Source organism: Microcebus murinus, chromosome X, assembly GCF_040939455.1.
Source record: "Microcebus murinus isolate Inina chromosome X, M.murinus_Inina_mat1.0, whole genome shotgun sequence".
NCBI lineage: Eukaryota > Metazoa > Chordata > Mammalia > Primates > Cheirogaleidae > Microcebus > Microcebus murinus.
In genome coordinates this window covers 82,831,522-82,847,566 of record NC_134136.1, presented here as the reverse complement: position 1 = coordinate 82,847,566, position 16,045 = coordinate 82,831,522, and the positions used below count along the sequence as shown (strand labels likewise).

The following is a 16,045-nucleotide window of genomic DNA, read 5'->3' as shown; positions in this document are numbered from 1 at the left end:
AAATTATTACCCGTCCTTGTGACAAGTGAATAAAAAAAGAACATCTAGCAGCATTTTCTCTAATTGTGACTGCTTTAACATACGGAAGTCTCAGATCAAATACTGACGATGTTTTCTGTGGGTGCTTTAAAATAATATTTAGAGCTAAACACTCAAGTCAATACTTGCCCATTTCTGATGGAAATGCACTCAAAGTGGCTTTCATGACATACTGGGCAAAGCCAGATGGGTTTAACGTCTCCGTTTTGTATGTCATCTCTGGGCAATTGTCCAATCTTTAAAATCACATCTTCCCGATTACAATCATATTTTCCTCCTATTTGACTGCTTACGTGACCTTAAAAATTGACAGGGCATGAACTTCTGGACTCACAGCTGAATGCTTTATTCTTTGGTGCCAAACTCACACTGGAATTCACAGAAACAGCAGGAAGATGTCGTAAATAGAACGCCGCGATTTTCACGCTACCCCCCCAGCTCTTGTCCTGTCCTGGTTAAAAATAGAGACTTTATACTTCTGGACATCCATGCAGTACACAGAACTCATGGAAAATGTTGAACTACACAGAATTTTGCTCCTAAAATTGCCCGAGCTTTTTCAAGTTTCTCACCAAAGGGGACATTTTTAAAATGTGGCAGATACAGCCATAGTTACTAGAGATAAAAACGATTAATAAACTCCATGTACTGAAGACATTCACAATACAATGAAAGAGACAGATACGCAAGCTAGTAATAATACAACACATAGTCATAAATATTTTCTTACTGATAGACATTGTGTATTTAATGAAAAGACAGAAAAAAATAAATCAAGTGAAACACGATTCACACGAAACACAAAAAGTGTGGCAGAATAAAACACATAAAACTCTGGGTTTTGAGTGGGTGCAGTTTTAAAATGAGTGTTGTTTTTTTTTTTTTCTTTAAGTGCTTGTTAGTTGAGTACTCAATTGAGAATTTTCTTTAGGCATAGCTCATTTAATTAATGCATTTTAATTTTAAATTCCTAATATCTTCATTAGACTGAGGGCAGAACTATAAAAATGCCTTCCTTAGTTAGCAGTCTGAAGTTGATTCAGGTGGATTTCTCTTTGCCGCAATGAAGGGGTCCCTGGTTTTGCTTGTGAGACAAAGGGTCCTCTGCCCTCTTGCAAAGCATGTTTTTTGGGGGGAATGGAGAATGCAGTTTCTCTGAGCGGTTTTACTTACGCCCTCTGAAACCAAGGAAGCCAAAACCACGCTACATTATGGAAGCAAGAGCAAGTGCATATACATATATTTTTTTTTCACTGCTGCAAGAAAGGTGTTTGCTGGGTGTATGGTTGCATTTTCTAAAATTCCGTTCTGTGTGTGTGTGTGTAGGATAACACCCCCTAAAAGGAATGCCCAGGGGGAGCGGGGGAAAGGGGAAACGAACTGGGAATGTGTGAAAGAGAGGCTGAGGGAGCTGAATGCAGTATATAGCCACAAATTCACAAGCCAGAGAGACAATCGGAGCCTTCTTTGCTCGCTCAAAGCTGCTGTTCTCTCGTGCGGGTTTTCATTTGCATGCCCACAATTTCGCACCTGCAGGTCTGTTCCAGAAGGCCATCATCCAGAGCGGCACGGCCTTGTCCAGCTGGGCGGTGAACTACCAGCCTGCCAAGTACACTCGGATATTGGCAGACAAAGTGGGCTGCAACATGCTGGACACCACCGACATGGTGGAATGCCTGCGGAACAAGAACTACAAGGAGCTCATTCAGCAGGCCATCACCCCGGCCACGTACCACATAGCCTTCGGCCCCGTCATCGACGGTGACGTCATCCCCGACGACCCGCAGATCCTCATGGAGCAGGGCGAGTTCCTCAACTACGACATCATGCTGGGCGTCAACCAGGGCGAGGGCCTGAAGTTCGTGGACGGCATCGTGGACAACGAGGACGGCGTGACGCCCAACGACTTTGACTTCTCCGTGTCCAACTTCGTGGACAACCTGTACGGCTACCCCGAGGGCAAGGACACCCTGAGGGAGACCATCAAGTTCATGTACACGGACTGGGCGGACAAGGAGAACCCGGAGACCAGGCGGAAAACCCTGGTGGCTCTCTTCACGGACCACCAGTGGGTGGCCCCCGCGGTGGCCACCGCGGACCTGCACGCCCAGTACGGCTCGCCCACCTACTTCTACGCCTTCTACCACCACTGCCAGAGCGAGATGAAGCCCAGCTGGGCAGACTCGGCCCACGGGGACGAAGTGCCCTACGTCTTCGGCATCCCCATGATCGGGCCCACGGAGCTCTTCAGCTGTAACTTCTCCAAGAACGACGTGATGCTCAGCGCTGTGGTCATGACCTACTGGACCAACTTTGCCAAAACCGGGTATGTTTTCGCTTACGCCCGGGTCCTCTTCCTTGCCTGTTTGGTCACTCGGTACAGGTGTGGTTGCTGTGATGGAGCGAGATGTCCCGGGCAGGTGTGCATGCATATACACATGCATACACACGCACAAATGCACACACATACATGCACACATACATGCAAATATGCACACATGCACATACAGGTGCACACATAAAGACATACATGCACACGCACACACACACACATGCACTCCAAGGGCATCTATGGGAACTCGTTTTTTTGTTGCTGTTCTTGTTGGATTTTTTTTTCCCTTTTTTCCTGAAGTGTTTTACCTCAAGCCAGATTTGACCAGAGTGCTAGCTGCATACTGGAAATTCTGTAGCCCCTACCTGCTGGGGCAGGGTTGATATATATATTCGGCTGTTGCAGTAAAAGTGGACCACAGGGTTTCAAGTCAAACCGTGACCTCGTTTCATCTGTTACATTGTAAGGTATCAAAGCACATGCACCACAGGGGGGATTGTACTGACTGGGTAGCCATAAGGATGAAAAACGTCTCATAATAATTATAGAGAGTATAAGTATATGTTTCTCTATATATAGATTATATGTATGTTCAGTGTATCTCTCTCTATAAATTATATATATTTGATATATTATCTTTATGTAGTTCTATATTTAATATGTATATTTCCTTTGCTATATATATATATGTAAAACAAATGAAATGTATGAATATATATCATATTGCTATAGATACATGGCATCTTTTCACTTTCTCTGGTCTAATAACATAACCGTGGGAATTAATGAGGCATCATTTTCTTCTACCTGCATGTACTGTTGTTAACCTTGAGAGCTTCTTGCACTGAAATAAAAATGAAGAGATATGTCATGTTGCTGTAGACACACGCATATGTATATCTCAAAGGGAAGCTCGCCCATTGGCCTGTGTATAGTAGAAAATGCAGAATACTAAAAGCACACAAACAACAGAGCCTTCCAATATTCTGTTGAGCAGATTCTCAGCAAACACTGAGAGTAAAGACTCCAGCACCTCTTAAGTAGCTGCAAACATCGTGACATCTTTTCACTTTCCCTTGCGTAGTAACGTGATTGTGTAAATTAACAAGACAGCCTTCTGTTCTACCTGCCTGGGCTGCTGTCGATAACCTTGGGAGCCCCTTGCACTGAATTAAAAATGAAGCTACGTGTGTCGGGGAGTGGGGGTAACGCTTCCCATGTGACCCCAAGTGCCAGAGTCAAGCTCCCAGGCTGCAGCAGCCTTCAGTGCACGAGACTGAGGCAGTACCTGCTAAGAGAATTTGGGGTTGCCAAAGTTTCCAGTGCTGAGGGGTTTAGTAGGTATCATTTTTTACAAGAATTGCAAGTTTTTTTGGGGGGGAGGGCAGGGAGTGGTTTAAAAATGCTTTGTGCTCTTAGCCAAAGTATGGCGTGTTTATGGAGCGGAAAAGGAATTCTATGGACACGAACTTCCCAAGCTCAGACTTTGTACATGTGGCCTTAGAAAGGCTAGCTAGAGGGCCCTGGGGAAGGGCGGAGGTTGCAACAGTTGATGGAGATGCTTGCCTGTCACCTAAAGGTTCTGTCCTGGGCGAGGAAATGATTGAAACCAAAGTGTTTTTAAGTCGACCTTGTTTATTAGTTTCTTGGCGCTGCTGTGGTGGATTCGCCAAAACTGAGTAGCTTAAAACAATAGAAATCTATCATCTCACGGTTCAGGGGAGTAGAATTTCCAAACAAAGGTATTGGCATGGCCGAGCTCCCTACGAAAACTGTAAGGGAAGACTTGCAAGCTTTTTCTTAGCTTCCGGTGGTTTGCTGGGAATCTTTGTCATTCCTTGGTTTGCAGATGCATTGCCCCAGTCCTGCCTCCACCATGACATGGACTGGGTGTCTGTCTCCACAAGACTGTCTTCTTAATAAGGGAAACTGACATATTAAATTAAGGAGCCCACCCTCCTCCAGTGTGACCTCAGCTTAACTTGGCTAATCATTTCTGCAATGACCCTCTTGCCAAATAAGTTTCCACTGTGCAGTGCTGGGGTAGGACTTCAGTGTATTTTAATTTGGGGATGATGCGATTCAATCCATGTAACTCGTTGGGAAGGAGAAACCCATGCCTTTTTGTCATAGCACCAAGACAGGCAGTGTCTGTCCTTGCAAAGATTTTCAATCTCTTGAAGCATAAAGACTTCCATGCGGGTTCCCCAAGCCATAGCCAATCAGTCTTCACTACCTCAGCATCCAAATGCATTACTTACTTCACATCTAGACACATTCTTTTTACTGACTTTCATCAAACCACTTTTTCCCCTTTTACATGTTTCGAAAATAAACATTATATGATTTGTTTAAGTGCAAAGCTAGAATCATCCATCATACATGTTATGGAATTATTAAAAACATAGTGAGGCTGAAATAATGCTATTAATATTAAATTCTCATTAGCTCCTCCTGCCTAAAGAAGCTATGAGTCTGAGGCTGGGTCTCTCCTAGAAAGGAAGGAGGGAGGAAGGAAGGAAGGAAGGAAGGAAGGAAGGAAGGAAGGAAGGAAGGAAGGAAGGAAGGAAGGAAGGAAGGAAGGAAGGAAGGAAGGAAGGGAGGGAGGGAGGGAGGGGAAAGGAAATAAATAGGAGGGAAGGAAGGAGAGAAGGAAAGAAATAAATGCAATTAATTAGTTCTATGAGGTAATAATGAACTTCTAGAACCAAATGGCTGCTTTTTACCAAGACATCATCAAAGTCAGAGAGCATTGAAAATACTCTCTGCAACAAGCACTTGAACGAGGACAGACAGCTCCGATCCTTCTGGACTCAAAGGTTCCAGGCAGAGATTTCACTGAGGTAACCAGAGCCCTGAATGTCAGTCTGAAGCACCTGGACTTTGTCCAAACAGGAGCTATTTTTGTTTCTTCAGACCGCGTGAGGTAGAACTGAAATAACCCTTCAGAGTATATTAAAGCAGTTAATTTTTTAAAATTCATGTGAAATGTCATTAGGATGACTCAAATGGTTCTTCAAGGAAGTTGCTGAGAACTTCACAACTCAGGTGAAATTCAAAGTTTGATTTCAAATGTAAATAGCTTAGGTGACCCCATTTCAGCAGCGGCTGGTTGAACCAAAATACGGGGCATTTTGCCATTGAGCAGAGTGTAGTGGTGTAGGTGTTTGTTCATGAATGGCTTAAGAGGTAGCTGCTAGTTATTTGTTCATTTTTAGTTGAGTGATGTGGTCAGTCCCATGCAGAGGAAAATTCCCTGGTCACCGAAAGGCCTCTTCACTGTTCCAGGTGAGGAGGATGGACAAGAACGGCACCGTTAGGGAAGATGTCTAGGACACACCATGCGTTGTCATTGTGTGAGCTGCCCTGTTGAACTCTGCTCTGTAGGGAACACTCTCAGACAGTGACCCACAGAACAGGACAGGATAGCATTGCATGCCATCGCTGTTCCCTTTTATGCACTGCAAAGGCAGGGTTGGGTAAGAAGAACAGCTTGTAACATGTCTGTCACAAAACAATTCTGAGGTATTCTGCTGCCCCAGGACGTGCTTCTCCATTCTTATGTGGTTGAACTTCAACCCCCGTGCACCCACACACAGCAGCCTGGTCTTCCTAATAGGTCGTGGGTTTGCCCAGATAGAGTGGTTGGTACTTTGCTGCTTCTTTAAAGATATTGCAAAAAGCAAGCAGTTCTGATCCTCAGTCTAGGTTGGAAGCTATATATATATATATATGGCATGCCAACTTTTTGGTTTTGGGTGAGCACAGAAAAATTGTCTTGGGTGTGTGTGCAGGGGAAAAGAATGGAAGAAAGGAAGGAGGGAGGGAAAGAGGGAGGGTAGGAAGGATAAAAGGAAGGAAGGAAAGGAGAGCAGGAGGAAGAAGGGAAGGAAGGAAGGAAGGAAGGAAGGAAGGAAGGAAGGAAGGAAGGAAGGAAGGAAGGAAGGAAGGAAAGGAGAGCAGGAGGAAGAAGAGAAGGAAGGAAGGAAGGAAGGAAGGAGGGAAGGAGGGACATTTGGATCTATGCTTGCAAACCATCATGTTATCAACATGTTTGCACGACGGCATTACGAGAGAGGGCTCTCCTGTCATAGAAAGGCAGCATGCATGCGTGGTAGAAATGAAGACAAAGTTCCCAGTGAGCCTCTAAACCTCGAATACCCTGACTGAGACAAGATATTGACAATCTATGAATGGCAAGGCCATAAGTGGCCCTTGCCATTTCTTTCTTTGTATTTCTAATGGGGAAGTATTAATAAACTCTCAGACACGTGCCTAAGGGACATTTCCCTATAGCTAGAGCTGTTTCAATGCCCCAGGTGAGGGGACTAAAGTCTCGCTGGAAGACAGCCATGTAAGCCCAAACACGAGGTGGCATTCTAGAAATAGGCAGATTTCAAACGTTTTTGTAAATGAGAAACAATGTTAAGGAAAAACGAAAAGCAACTCCAAAGTTTGGAAAGCGTTGCAGAGAATTAAAATCATTTTCCTGTAAAATATTTTTTAGGAAGAGGAAGAAAGTGGCTTGTCCTACCTGGTCACTCACACTCAGGTGCTCAGTCATCAAGGACTAACTCGGTTTGATTTCTGTGTGGAAAGACGTAGATAAAAGGGAGTTAGGGAAACTAGTGTCTACACAAGATATAACGAAGAGCAGCACTTTAAACAATCAAACAACTGGTTATATATTGAAGACCTTATGTGCTCTTGGAATTCAGAAATAGGAAGAGAGCTCTGTCAAGGCGAAGAAAAACAACACACATTTTGATTTTTTTACTTTGTTTCTGCAAGTCTGGTGTCAGTGTGGTGGAATGGTTCGTATCTGTGGATTGCTTCGAAAGCTATCTCTACTTTGGAATTTGCTGATATCCTAGGATTAATTTTTCATCAACCATTGCCGAGCTTTTGGGGGAAAGAAAGAGGGAATGAGGCATTTAGCAAAGATGGGTTAGAAAGAGTCGCTACATTAATCTGGTTTTAAAAGTGATATATATATATATATTTTTTTTTACCAAAAGGTATTTTAAGCTGAATGAATGAACAGCCCCACTTGGAACCCGGGAGGACTCACTGGAGTCCCACGGAAAATACTAGTCTCATAACAGAGTTGACTTGGACAAGGTTTTAGGTGTAAGGAAAGCTTACATGACCTAAAGAAAGGAGCAGATGAGAGGTTTCGCTGACATTTTTACAGAAAAAAATAACCCTGCGTCTATCTCTGGCTAACGAAATGAACCAGAGGACCTTAGTGTATAACACTTGACTATCCGCTCCCAGTACTGTGTCTCAAATAAAATAGGACAGGCAGAATTTTATGTGTTAGGTGTTGGGGAATATAATACACGGTATGCTTTGAGTCTTTTACTAGAGAGACAAGACTGTGTTTTTATCCTTAATCGTTATAATCTTCAATTTTACTCACAGGAATTAAAACACTTCTTATGCCGAAGCAAATTCTAAAAAAAAAAAATGAAACGCTGGTATCCCACCTACAAATCTCACTGTCTCTGGAGTGTTTGCCAAGAGAGAATGGCTTCGGTTCTCATAATCTCCACGAGTTTTTCTTGCTTTAAGAATTCTGACTGTGCATCTCCAAGAACTTTAATAGACTGATCGTATCAGGCTAAAGCTTACTTATCTGGATTTCCCAAATCCTCTGCTTTATTCTTAGAGAACAATACAAATGTGGCTTTTTTTTTTTTTTTTTTTTTTACCTTTCAAATGTACACCAAATTCCTTCAAGAATAGCCTAGGAGCCAACATGAACAGAATACTCTTTTTCTTAGATGCCCGAGGCTTAATAAAAGGTCTACAAATCTAATAGACCCGATTCAGTAAAATCAGAGCAATGAAGAAAAAGTAGGACTCCTCACTCCCTTCCATTTCTTTAAGAACAATAAAAATATTTCCATCATGATTCCACTTAAATAGGATTTTTTCCCTAAAACATGTATTTGTATTTTCTATTGTGTGTAGAGGAATTTATTTCTTTAGACACAGTAAGTGGAAACAGTTTAAACATTATTTCAGAAGGCTTGAATAAAAGAAACTTGAGGTACTACTTTGAATTCATAATTTTTCTAAATACCATATAAGAATGCATAAATAATAAATAAAAAGCAGATTATTTTCAAATGTATTCATGTTTATAAATAAATAGCAAAGCTCATGATACAAGGATTTTTGTTTGTCTTATTTAGTAAAATAAAAGCACAGCAGTGTGTAGTTAGTTAAAAGGTACAGGTAAATGTAGTGTTCCTTCTGTAACAAAATATAACTCATCTATCTATCTAGATACATAGATACACACATATACACATATGTACTGTATATAATATACCATTAGTTTACTGTATAAACTGTGGCATACTTTTATATGGTATAAATATACAGTGTATACTTGTATACACTACACACAGGATACAATATACAGTGTACAGTATATTGTATGAAATACAGCATACTATTTTATAGTCCTTCCTCCCTGGCAATATTATAGGTGTTCTAATTCATATATTGGAAGAAAGGGGATAATATTTCTTGAATTCTTACCATATGGCAGGCATTTTGTAGACATCTTTTTATTTATTTTATTTTTTTATTTTTTTAATGAGACAGAGTCTCACTCTGTCACCCAGGCTGGAGTGCAGTGGTGTCATCACAGCTCACTGTAACCTCTAACTCCTGGGCTCAAGTGATCTTCCTGCCTTAGCTTCCTGAGTAAGCAGGGACTACAAGTGTGTGCACCACTACACCCAGCTAATTTTTCAATTTTTTTATAGAAACAGGGTCTCCCTCTTGCTCAGGCTGGTGTCAAAATCCTGCCCTCAGACAATCCTCATCCTTTGGCCTCCCAAAGTGTGGGGATTACAGGTGTGAGCCACTACACCCAGCTGTAGTTTATCTTTTAACTTTCATCTCCTACCTCCAAGCCTAATAATCTCATCTACTATACAGATGAGTAAGGTAAGGCCAGCAGGAGTTAGGAAACTTGCTCAAGATTTCACAGTTGTACAGAGGCAGAGCTACGTGGACATGATTTATTTTCCCACCACTGTCTCAGATTGAAGGGAAAAGCTTTTCCTTCAGCACCTGGAGCACCTGTGAAGTCAAGCATATTGTTTGAATCCTGCACCATGTGTGGTAACAATGAGGTAGAAGCAAGAACTTCAAGGAGGACTTTCAAGGAGGTCACCCAAACTTCTGCTTTGCAAGCAAATACACAATGGCGGGAGCCAATTTCATGAAAGTCCTGCCAGAAAATAGTCACCTTAATGCACACCTGGAGGTATTAACCAGGCTGTTGCAACTCCCCTCTTGCTTAGGTTTGCACATCACCTTCAAAATGTTCAATGCCAACCACTGGGTGACATTTTACCATGCCTAATCTCAAATTGTTTTTATGACAAATAAACATGAAGATGAAATTTCCTTCACAGCTCACTTTACCAAGCATAAAAAATGGAAGATAGGAGAATCTGGTATCTCTTTTTTAGGAGGGGAGGTATTGTCTTAAAAGATTTGGTTGCAAAGATGTTTGAAAGTTCTATGTGTTTTGGATTATCTCTAAATTCTAATCATTCTTCTTCCTGTGCCCAGCTGTGCAAATAATTATAAGATAATTCTCTGGGTCATAGTTAACAAGCACACCAAGCCTGGTGTGTTATTTATCCTAAACATGTTAACTTCACTATATCTGAAAGTACCATTTTCCCCGAACTTCTTACAGTGAATGGAATGCTCTTTGATCTTCTAACTCAGTCTTCAGAAGGTATTTCCCTTCCAAATAAAGAGCAAAAACAAGCTGCATATGTCTACTCACAGACATTTTGTAATTATAGAGCCTATTTTTATTTTATTTTCAATATACAGTTTAGCTGTTAAAACTGCAACACCTATTCATTTATTTCAGAAGCGATTCTTGAGCAAGAAAGAGAATGCCCAGTTTTTTGAATAATAGCCTCTTAATCAGGATTTTGCAACCTCAGTGCTGTTGACATTTGGGGCTAGAAAACTTGTTTGTAACGGGGGTCTCTCCTGGTCCACAGGAAGACATTTATCATCTGTGACCTATGCCACCCATAGGACTATCCTGCATATATGGCAACCAAAAATGTCTCTAGGCATCCCCAAATATCCTCTTGGGGCAAATCACTTCCTGTTGGATGAGATTTTTCCCTGAAAAAGAGTTGAACTTGAGATACATTTTCCTAGAGACATTTATTTTTCCTTCCCGCCCCCCATTCAATGTTGAAGATCACTGGATACATTTAAAAAAAAAATAGTAGGCATGTTATGGGAAATGCCATAATTCCAGCATATTTAAGATAAAAAAAAGAAGCTTTTAAAGAAAAAGAAAAAAGTAGTAGGCATATCTTGGGCCAAAGCTGAGTGTGCCTGTTGCTGCTTGGATATTTCGTGCTCATTGATAAATATGTACGATGAATGGATTGCAATTTCCTGATGTATTGGATTGAGAGATGTCCGTATCAAATATGGAAGAGTGTGACCTTTCTTTTCTTTTCTTTTCTTTTCTTTTTTTTTTTTTCTTTCTTCTTTGTTTTTCCAGGGACCCTAATCAGCCAGTGCCTCAGGACACCAAGTTCATCCATACGAAGCCCAACCGGTTTGAGGAGGTGGCCTGGTCCAAGTACAACCCCAAGGACCAGCTGTACCTGCACATCGGCCTCAAGCCCAGGGTGAGAGACCACTACCGGGCCACCAAGGTGGCTTTCTGGCTGGAGCTCGTCCCTCACCTGCACAACCTGAACGAGATCTTCCAGTACGTCTCCACCACCACCAAGGTGCCCCCGCCGGACATGACGTCGTTCCCCTACGGCACGCGGCGGTCCCCGGCCAAGATCTGGCCGACCACCAAGCGCCCGGCCATCACGCCCGCCAACAACCCCAAGCACTCCAAGGACCCGCACAAGACGGGGCCCGAGGACACCACGGTCCTCATCGAAACCAAGCGGGACTACTCCACCGAGCTGAGCGTCACCATCGCGGTGGGGGCGTCGCTCCTCTTCCTCAACATCCTGGCCTTCGCCGCGCTGTACTACAAGAAGGACAAGAGGCGCCACGAGACGCACCGGCGGCCCAGCCCGCAGAGGAACACGACCAACGACATCGCGCACATCCAGAACGAGGAGATCATGTCGCTGCAGATGAAGCAGCTGGAGCACGACCACGAGTGCGAGTCTCTGCAGGCGCACGACACGCTGCGGCTCACCTGCCCGCCGGACTACACGCTCACGCTGCGCCGCTCCCCGGACGACATCCCGCTCATGACGCCCAACACCATCACCATGATCCCCAACACACTGACGGGCATGCAGCCGCTGCACACCTTCAACACCTTCAGCGGGGGCCAGAACAGTACGAATTTGCCCCACGGACACTCCACCACCAGGGTATAGCTTTGCGGTCCCCTTCCCCGCCCGTGCGCGCCCTCCCTCCCTCCCTCCCGCAGCCCCTGCGCTCTGCAACGCAGAAGAAAGAGACAAAGCGCCCATCTCCAAACCACGCGTGTCCGCAGCCCCACTGACTTGGCACAAGGAAAGGGCAACCGTCACGACCCTGCAGACGCACCCCACACCCCCGTTGGCATTTCCCAGTATGACAAGATCAACTTCCGACCCTGCGAAATGTGAAAGGCATACATTTCTGTTCCAATTACTCGCTTTACGATCTCCGCCAACCGCGCCGCCGCAGCGACGCACGGTTCGTGTGACCCGTCTGGGCCGTCCCCACTGCAAAGACGTGGGTGTTTCCAGCCGTCTCTCACGGTAGCAGCTGACCCTTCCGGAACTCAGTCAGCGGACACTTACTATTTTTTAATTATAATTATGAAAAAAAAAAAAAGGAAAAAAAGGGTTTCTTTATGTACCTACCACACCATGGATGGTGGCTCTGCTTAAGCGAAGAAAGAGTCTATGGGCTTTTACCCAGCATGTGGAGCTGTATTCCAGAGAGAAGGGGGGAGAAGAAAAAAAAAAAGTAGAATTTTATTATTAAAAATTAAAGAATTGACTATGCAGTGAAATTCGTACGGTTCGGTGCAAAAAGAGATGTTTTTTTTTTTTTTGCCAGCCTGAACTCTATTTAAGAAACTTTGTAAAAAAAAAATAAATAAATAAATAAAATAAAATAAAAATGTATATAGCTGTGAGTTTAAAGAAATAAACAAACAAACAAAAATACCCACACAGGGAGAAAAAATAGAAAAAAAAGAGAAAAGCTTTTATTGGTGTTTTCAGTTTGAAAGAGCTTTTAGCAAGATTGTGCTTTTCATTGTGCTCTGTATGTATATAAATATATATATATATACGCACACACACACACACACACAATTAGTCATATCACCTCTCTTCCCTCCCCAACAAAAGAGGCTTTTCTTCTCGATTACTTGCGGTAGACAAAGACGTGGGATTTCCATTTTTGTGGGGACGACGGTATGTCCTCGTGTGGGAGACCCGGCCCCTCCCCCGTGACCTGTCTGAATTCCCCACTCTCAAGTTTACACAGGTGCGGGCGACGGCACTCTCGGGAGACTGTAGTTTTGGGGAAAATTTTTTTATTTTTTATATTTGTGTGTGTGTGTGTGTGTGTGTGTGTGCGTGCGTGTTTGCCTTCATGACATTGCAGCGCTCAGATGGGTCCCCAAGGTGGAACGTATCTAAAGCTTGTCAAATCAGAGACTGGCACACACAAAGCAACAGCAGAGGGGGAGAGAGACATACAAGTCCTGTTCTGTAGTTTTTGGCTCTTTGAATATGGTTAGGAAGGGCTGCTTCCCAGCCCCGGGGCCCTGCCAAGAGGGGAAGAAAGCCCGCCTTTGGTGGGGCCGTGCCCCCGAGTCAATACGGCTCTGTCTCCCCAGCAGCTGCAGGAGGGCTCGGCTGCTGAGCAACCTGCTCAGCTTAGCTAATCAGATTGAAGGAAGGCATGTGTCTTCCCCTTTTAATTTAAGCACTGAGTCCCTTATTTATCAGTACGTGAGGGCTTTTTTTTTTTTTAAATGGTTTTATATCATTTATGGGATGAAACATATGCTTGTCTGAAAATATTACCTTTTGTGGATGTGTGTATCCGTCACCAAACCATGACTATTGCGAAAGAAAAGGGAATGCAAGGGACAGAATGTGAAGGTGCCTTGCGGTGGGTTTCCTGCGAAATGAGGATAACTTTGCTGTCAGGAGAGGCAGTGGAAATGGTTCTCCCATTTCCTGAGGGTCGGAGATTGGCCTGTCCAAACGCTTGTCATTTAATCATCCCCCCCTTCTAAATTTCTTTCCGAAACATTTTTGAGTGTTAACATGGCGGAAGGAAGCACGAGAGTAGTGGTTATTGTATAGTTTGTCTTTCGAAATTCACTGCATCACCAAGAAACGGAAGCCAAAGATATTTGAAGATGACGTCCCTGGGCTGTGCTTATGGTTGGTCTTAGATGTGTCCTTGGTTAGGTGGGCTTTCTCCACGAACTGAGAGAGCACAGGTGTCTCACCCCTCTGCAATGACAACAACCTTTGATTACTGAATCCCTGCCCTAAAACCGTAGGGATATAATCAGTGTTTGAGCATGACCTCTAGGAAAAAAGAGAGCTCTTAAAAATGCGTAACCGCTTCCCCACCCAACCCCGCCCCCAAATCCTGTTCCACATCTTGGTTTAAACTCGAGAGCGGTTCTCTGTGTATATAACTATGTGAAATATCATGATCGCAAACCTAGCAGACATGAAGCATCACTTCTTTCCCACCTCGGAGGTGTCGTGGGTAAGATCCCGCTCCCAAGTCATCACGTTCTAAAGCTTATTATTGGGCCATTTCTGCAGGCTTCCTATCATCACCCTAGCTGGGCCATGACAAAATAGGCTCTCCATCAAACTACAAAGGAAGTGGTGCCTGGCATCATTGTTGGTTCGGTATGTTTGTAATGTGAATTCCAGTACTTGTTTAGTATCTCTAGTCGTCTTCTGCTAGCAATATGTACAGTAACGCGTCAGGCTTGTGACATTTGGGCAACGAAAAAAAAAAAAAGGGTTCTTGTTAAGTGAAATAACTTTAGCTTTTACAGAGGATTATGATCAAAAGCAATTTAATACATCTTAAATGATATCTTATTTCTACATGGAAAGAAGTTATAGAATCTTCATAGAGTTCTATGAAAAAAAAATATACTTGCTATCTATAAAAAAGAAAAAAAAGGAGGAAAAAAATTAAGAAAAAAAAAAATACTTTCCTAGGCTTTTATTCTTGATTTTCAAAGGCACGCAGGGTTTAATGGTTCCTTGGGTTATTATTTTGCAATTTTGTTTTTGATTTTGCCTTAAGTAATGATAGAAGATATATATGGCCGGACACATATGTATAAACTTTTCAGCAGCATTTTTAATAATAAAATATCACAGTATTTTCTAATGCTTTGTGCAAATAATTATGCGTCCGTTCTTTTCTTTGTAGGTGGTATGTTTTATTTGCTTTTCCCCCCCCTTCTTCTTCGTTACATGCTTTTTACATTGTAAAAGCTAAATAGCACACCTGACTTAGCCTGTAAGGAGATAAACTGAATTGGAAATAGATTGATTTCTTTACCTTTGGCTTGCTGCACAATTTGGAGGCAGCTATTGAGGAAGCCCTGCTGGCCCGATTTTGGAAAAGGAAACTCTGGTTGGTGAAGCTCCCAAGAAAAAGAGGCTGCCTCAAATGGAATATTTCGATTTATTCCGTTACGGGCCATGCTTAAGTCACTGTGTTTTGAGTTGTGTTTGACATACTAATGCCTTAAAGCTTTCAAACAGAGAGCCTTATCTGAGTAAATCTTCCCATGACAGTGAGACATTCTACTGACTAAAACTCAAGAGGCAGAAAATTACTCTCATGCTAATGGGAGCTGCTTTGCCAGTTCCTCCCCATGCACGGGGCCACCTGTGAGCTCAGCTGACACTCACAGTAGCCCTAAGGGGCTCACACCTGTGCTACTCCCATTTTAAAATGGGAGATGTTGAGAGTTCGAAACCTGGATCTCCCGGGGGGCGGGGGAACTCACATTCAAAACAAGATAGCACATTCTCAGCACCCAGTCTTCTCACTTGGAAGTTAATAGGGCCAACATTTCTAAACCAAAGTCCTGCATGGCGTGATAACTCTAGCTATCAGAGAAAGAGAGATGGCGAACACCAAGACTCCGTGTCCTAGTTGAACCCCTACATTCTTCAGAGGTTGGTCTCAAGCCATCTTGTGAACGCACATAGTCGTATTCACACACACAGTCACACATGTATGGAGTATGTACATATGTGTGTATACACTGCTGTGCCCAGTATAATCATGTTTGGGCCAATGGCAAGCTTATATAGATGGTGCTCTCATAAGATTATAACACTGCATTTTTACTGTGCTTTTCTATGTTTAGATTCACAAATACTTCCCATCATGTCACAGTTGCCTACAGTTTCCGGTACAGTAACCTGCTACACAGGTGTGCAGCCCACGAGCAGTAGGCTACCCCATATAGCTTATGTGTGTAGCGGGCTACACTATATAGGTTTGGGTAAGTGCACTCTAGGATGTTTGCACACTGGTAAAATTGTCTCACGACTCTTCTTAACATACCCCCATTGTTAAGTGATACATGGCTATACATGTAAACATGTGTGTCTGTTTACATAATAT

The 16,045-nt window shown here is 43.1% G+C and overlaps 1 protein-coding gene across 2 annotated transcripts in view; it reads left to right on the top strand.

Annotated features, from left to right (window-relative positions):
- The window catches only part of NLGN4X (neuroligin 4 X-linked), a 321,699-nt gene extending 305,925 nt beyond the window's left edge, over nt 1-15,774 (top strand). For both annotated transcript variants that reach the window (XM_020285070.2, XM_020285072.2), the window contains exons 7-8: nt 1,576-2,365; nt 10,941-15,774. In XM_020285070.2, coding sequence (XP_020140659.1) covers nt 1,576-2,365; nt 10,941-11,790 — 1,640 coding nt within the window. In that variant the 3' untranslated portion in view covers nt 11,791-15,774. The remainder of the gene's footprint in view (nt 1-1,575; nt 2,366-10,940) is intronic.
- The last annotated feature ends 271 nt before the right edge of the window (nt 15,775-16,045 follow it).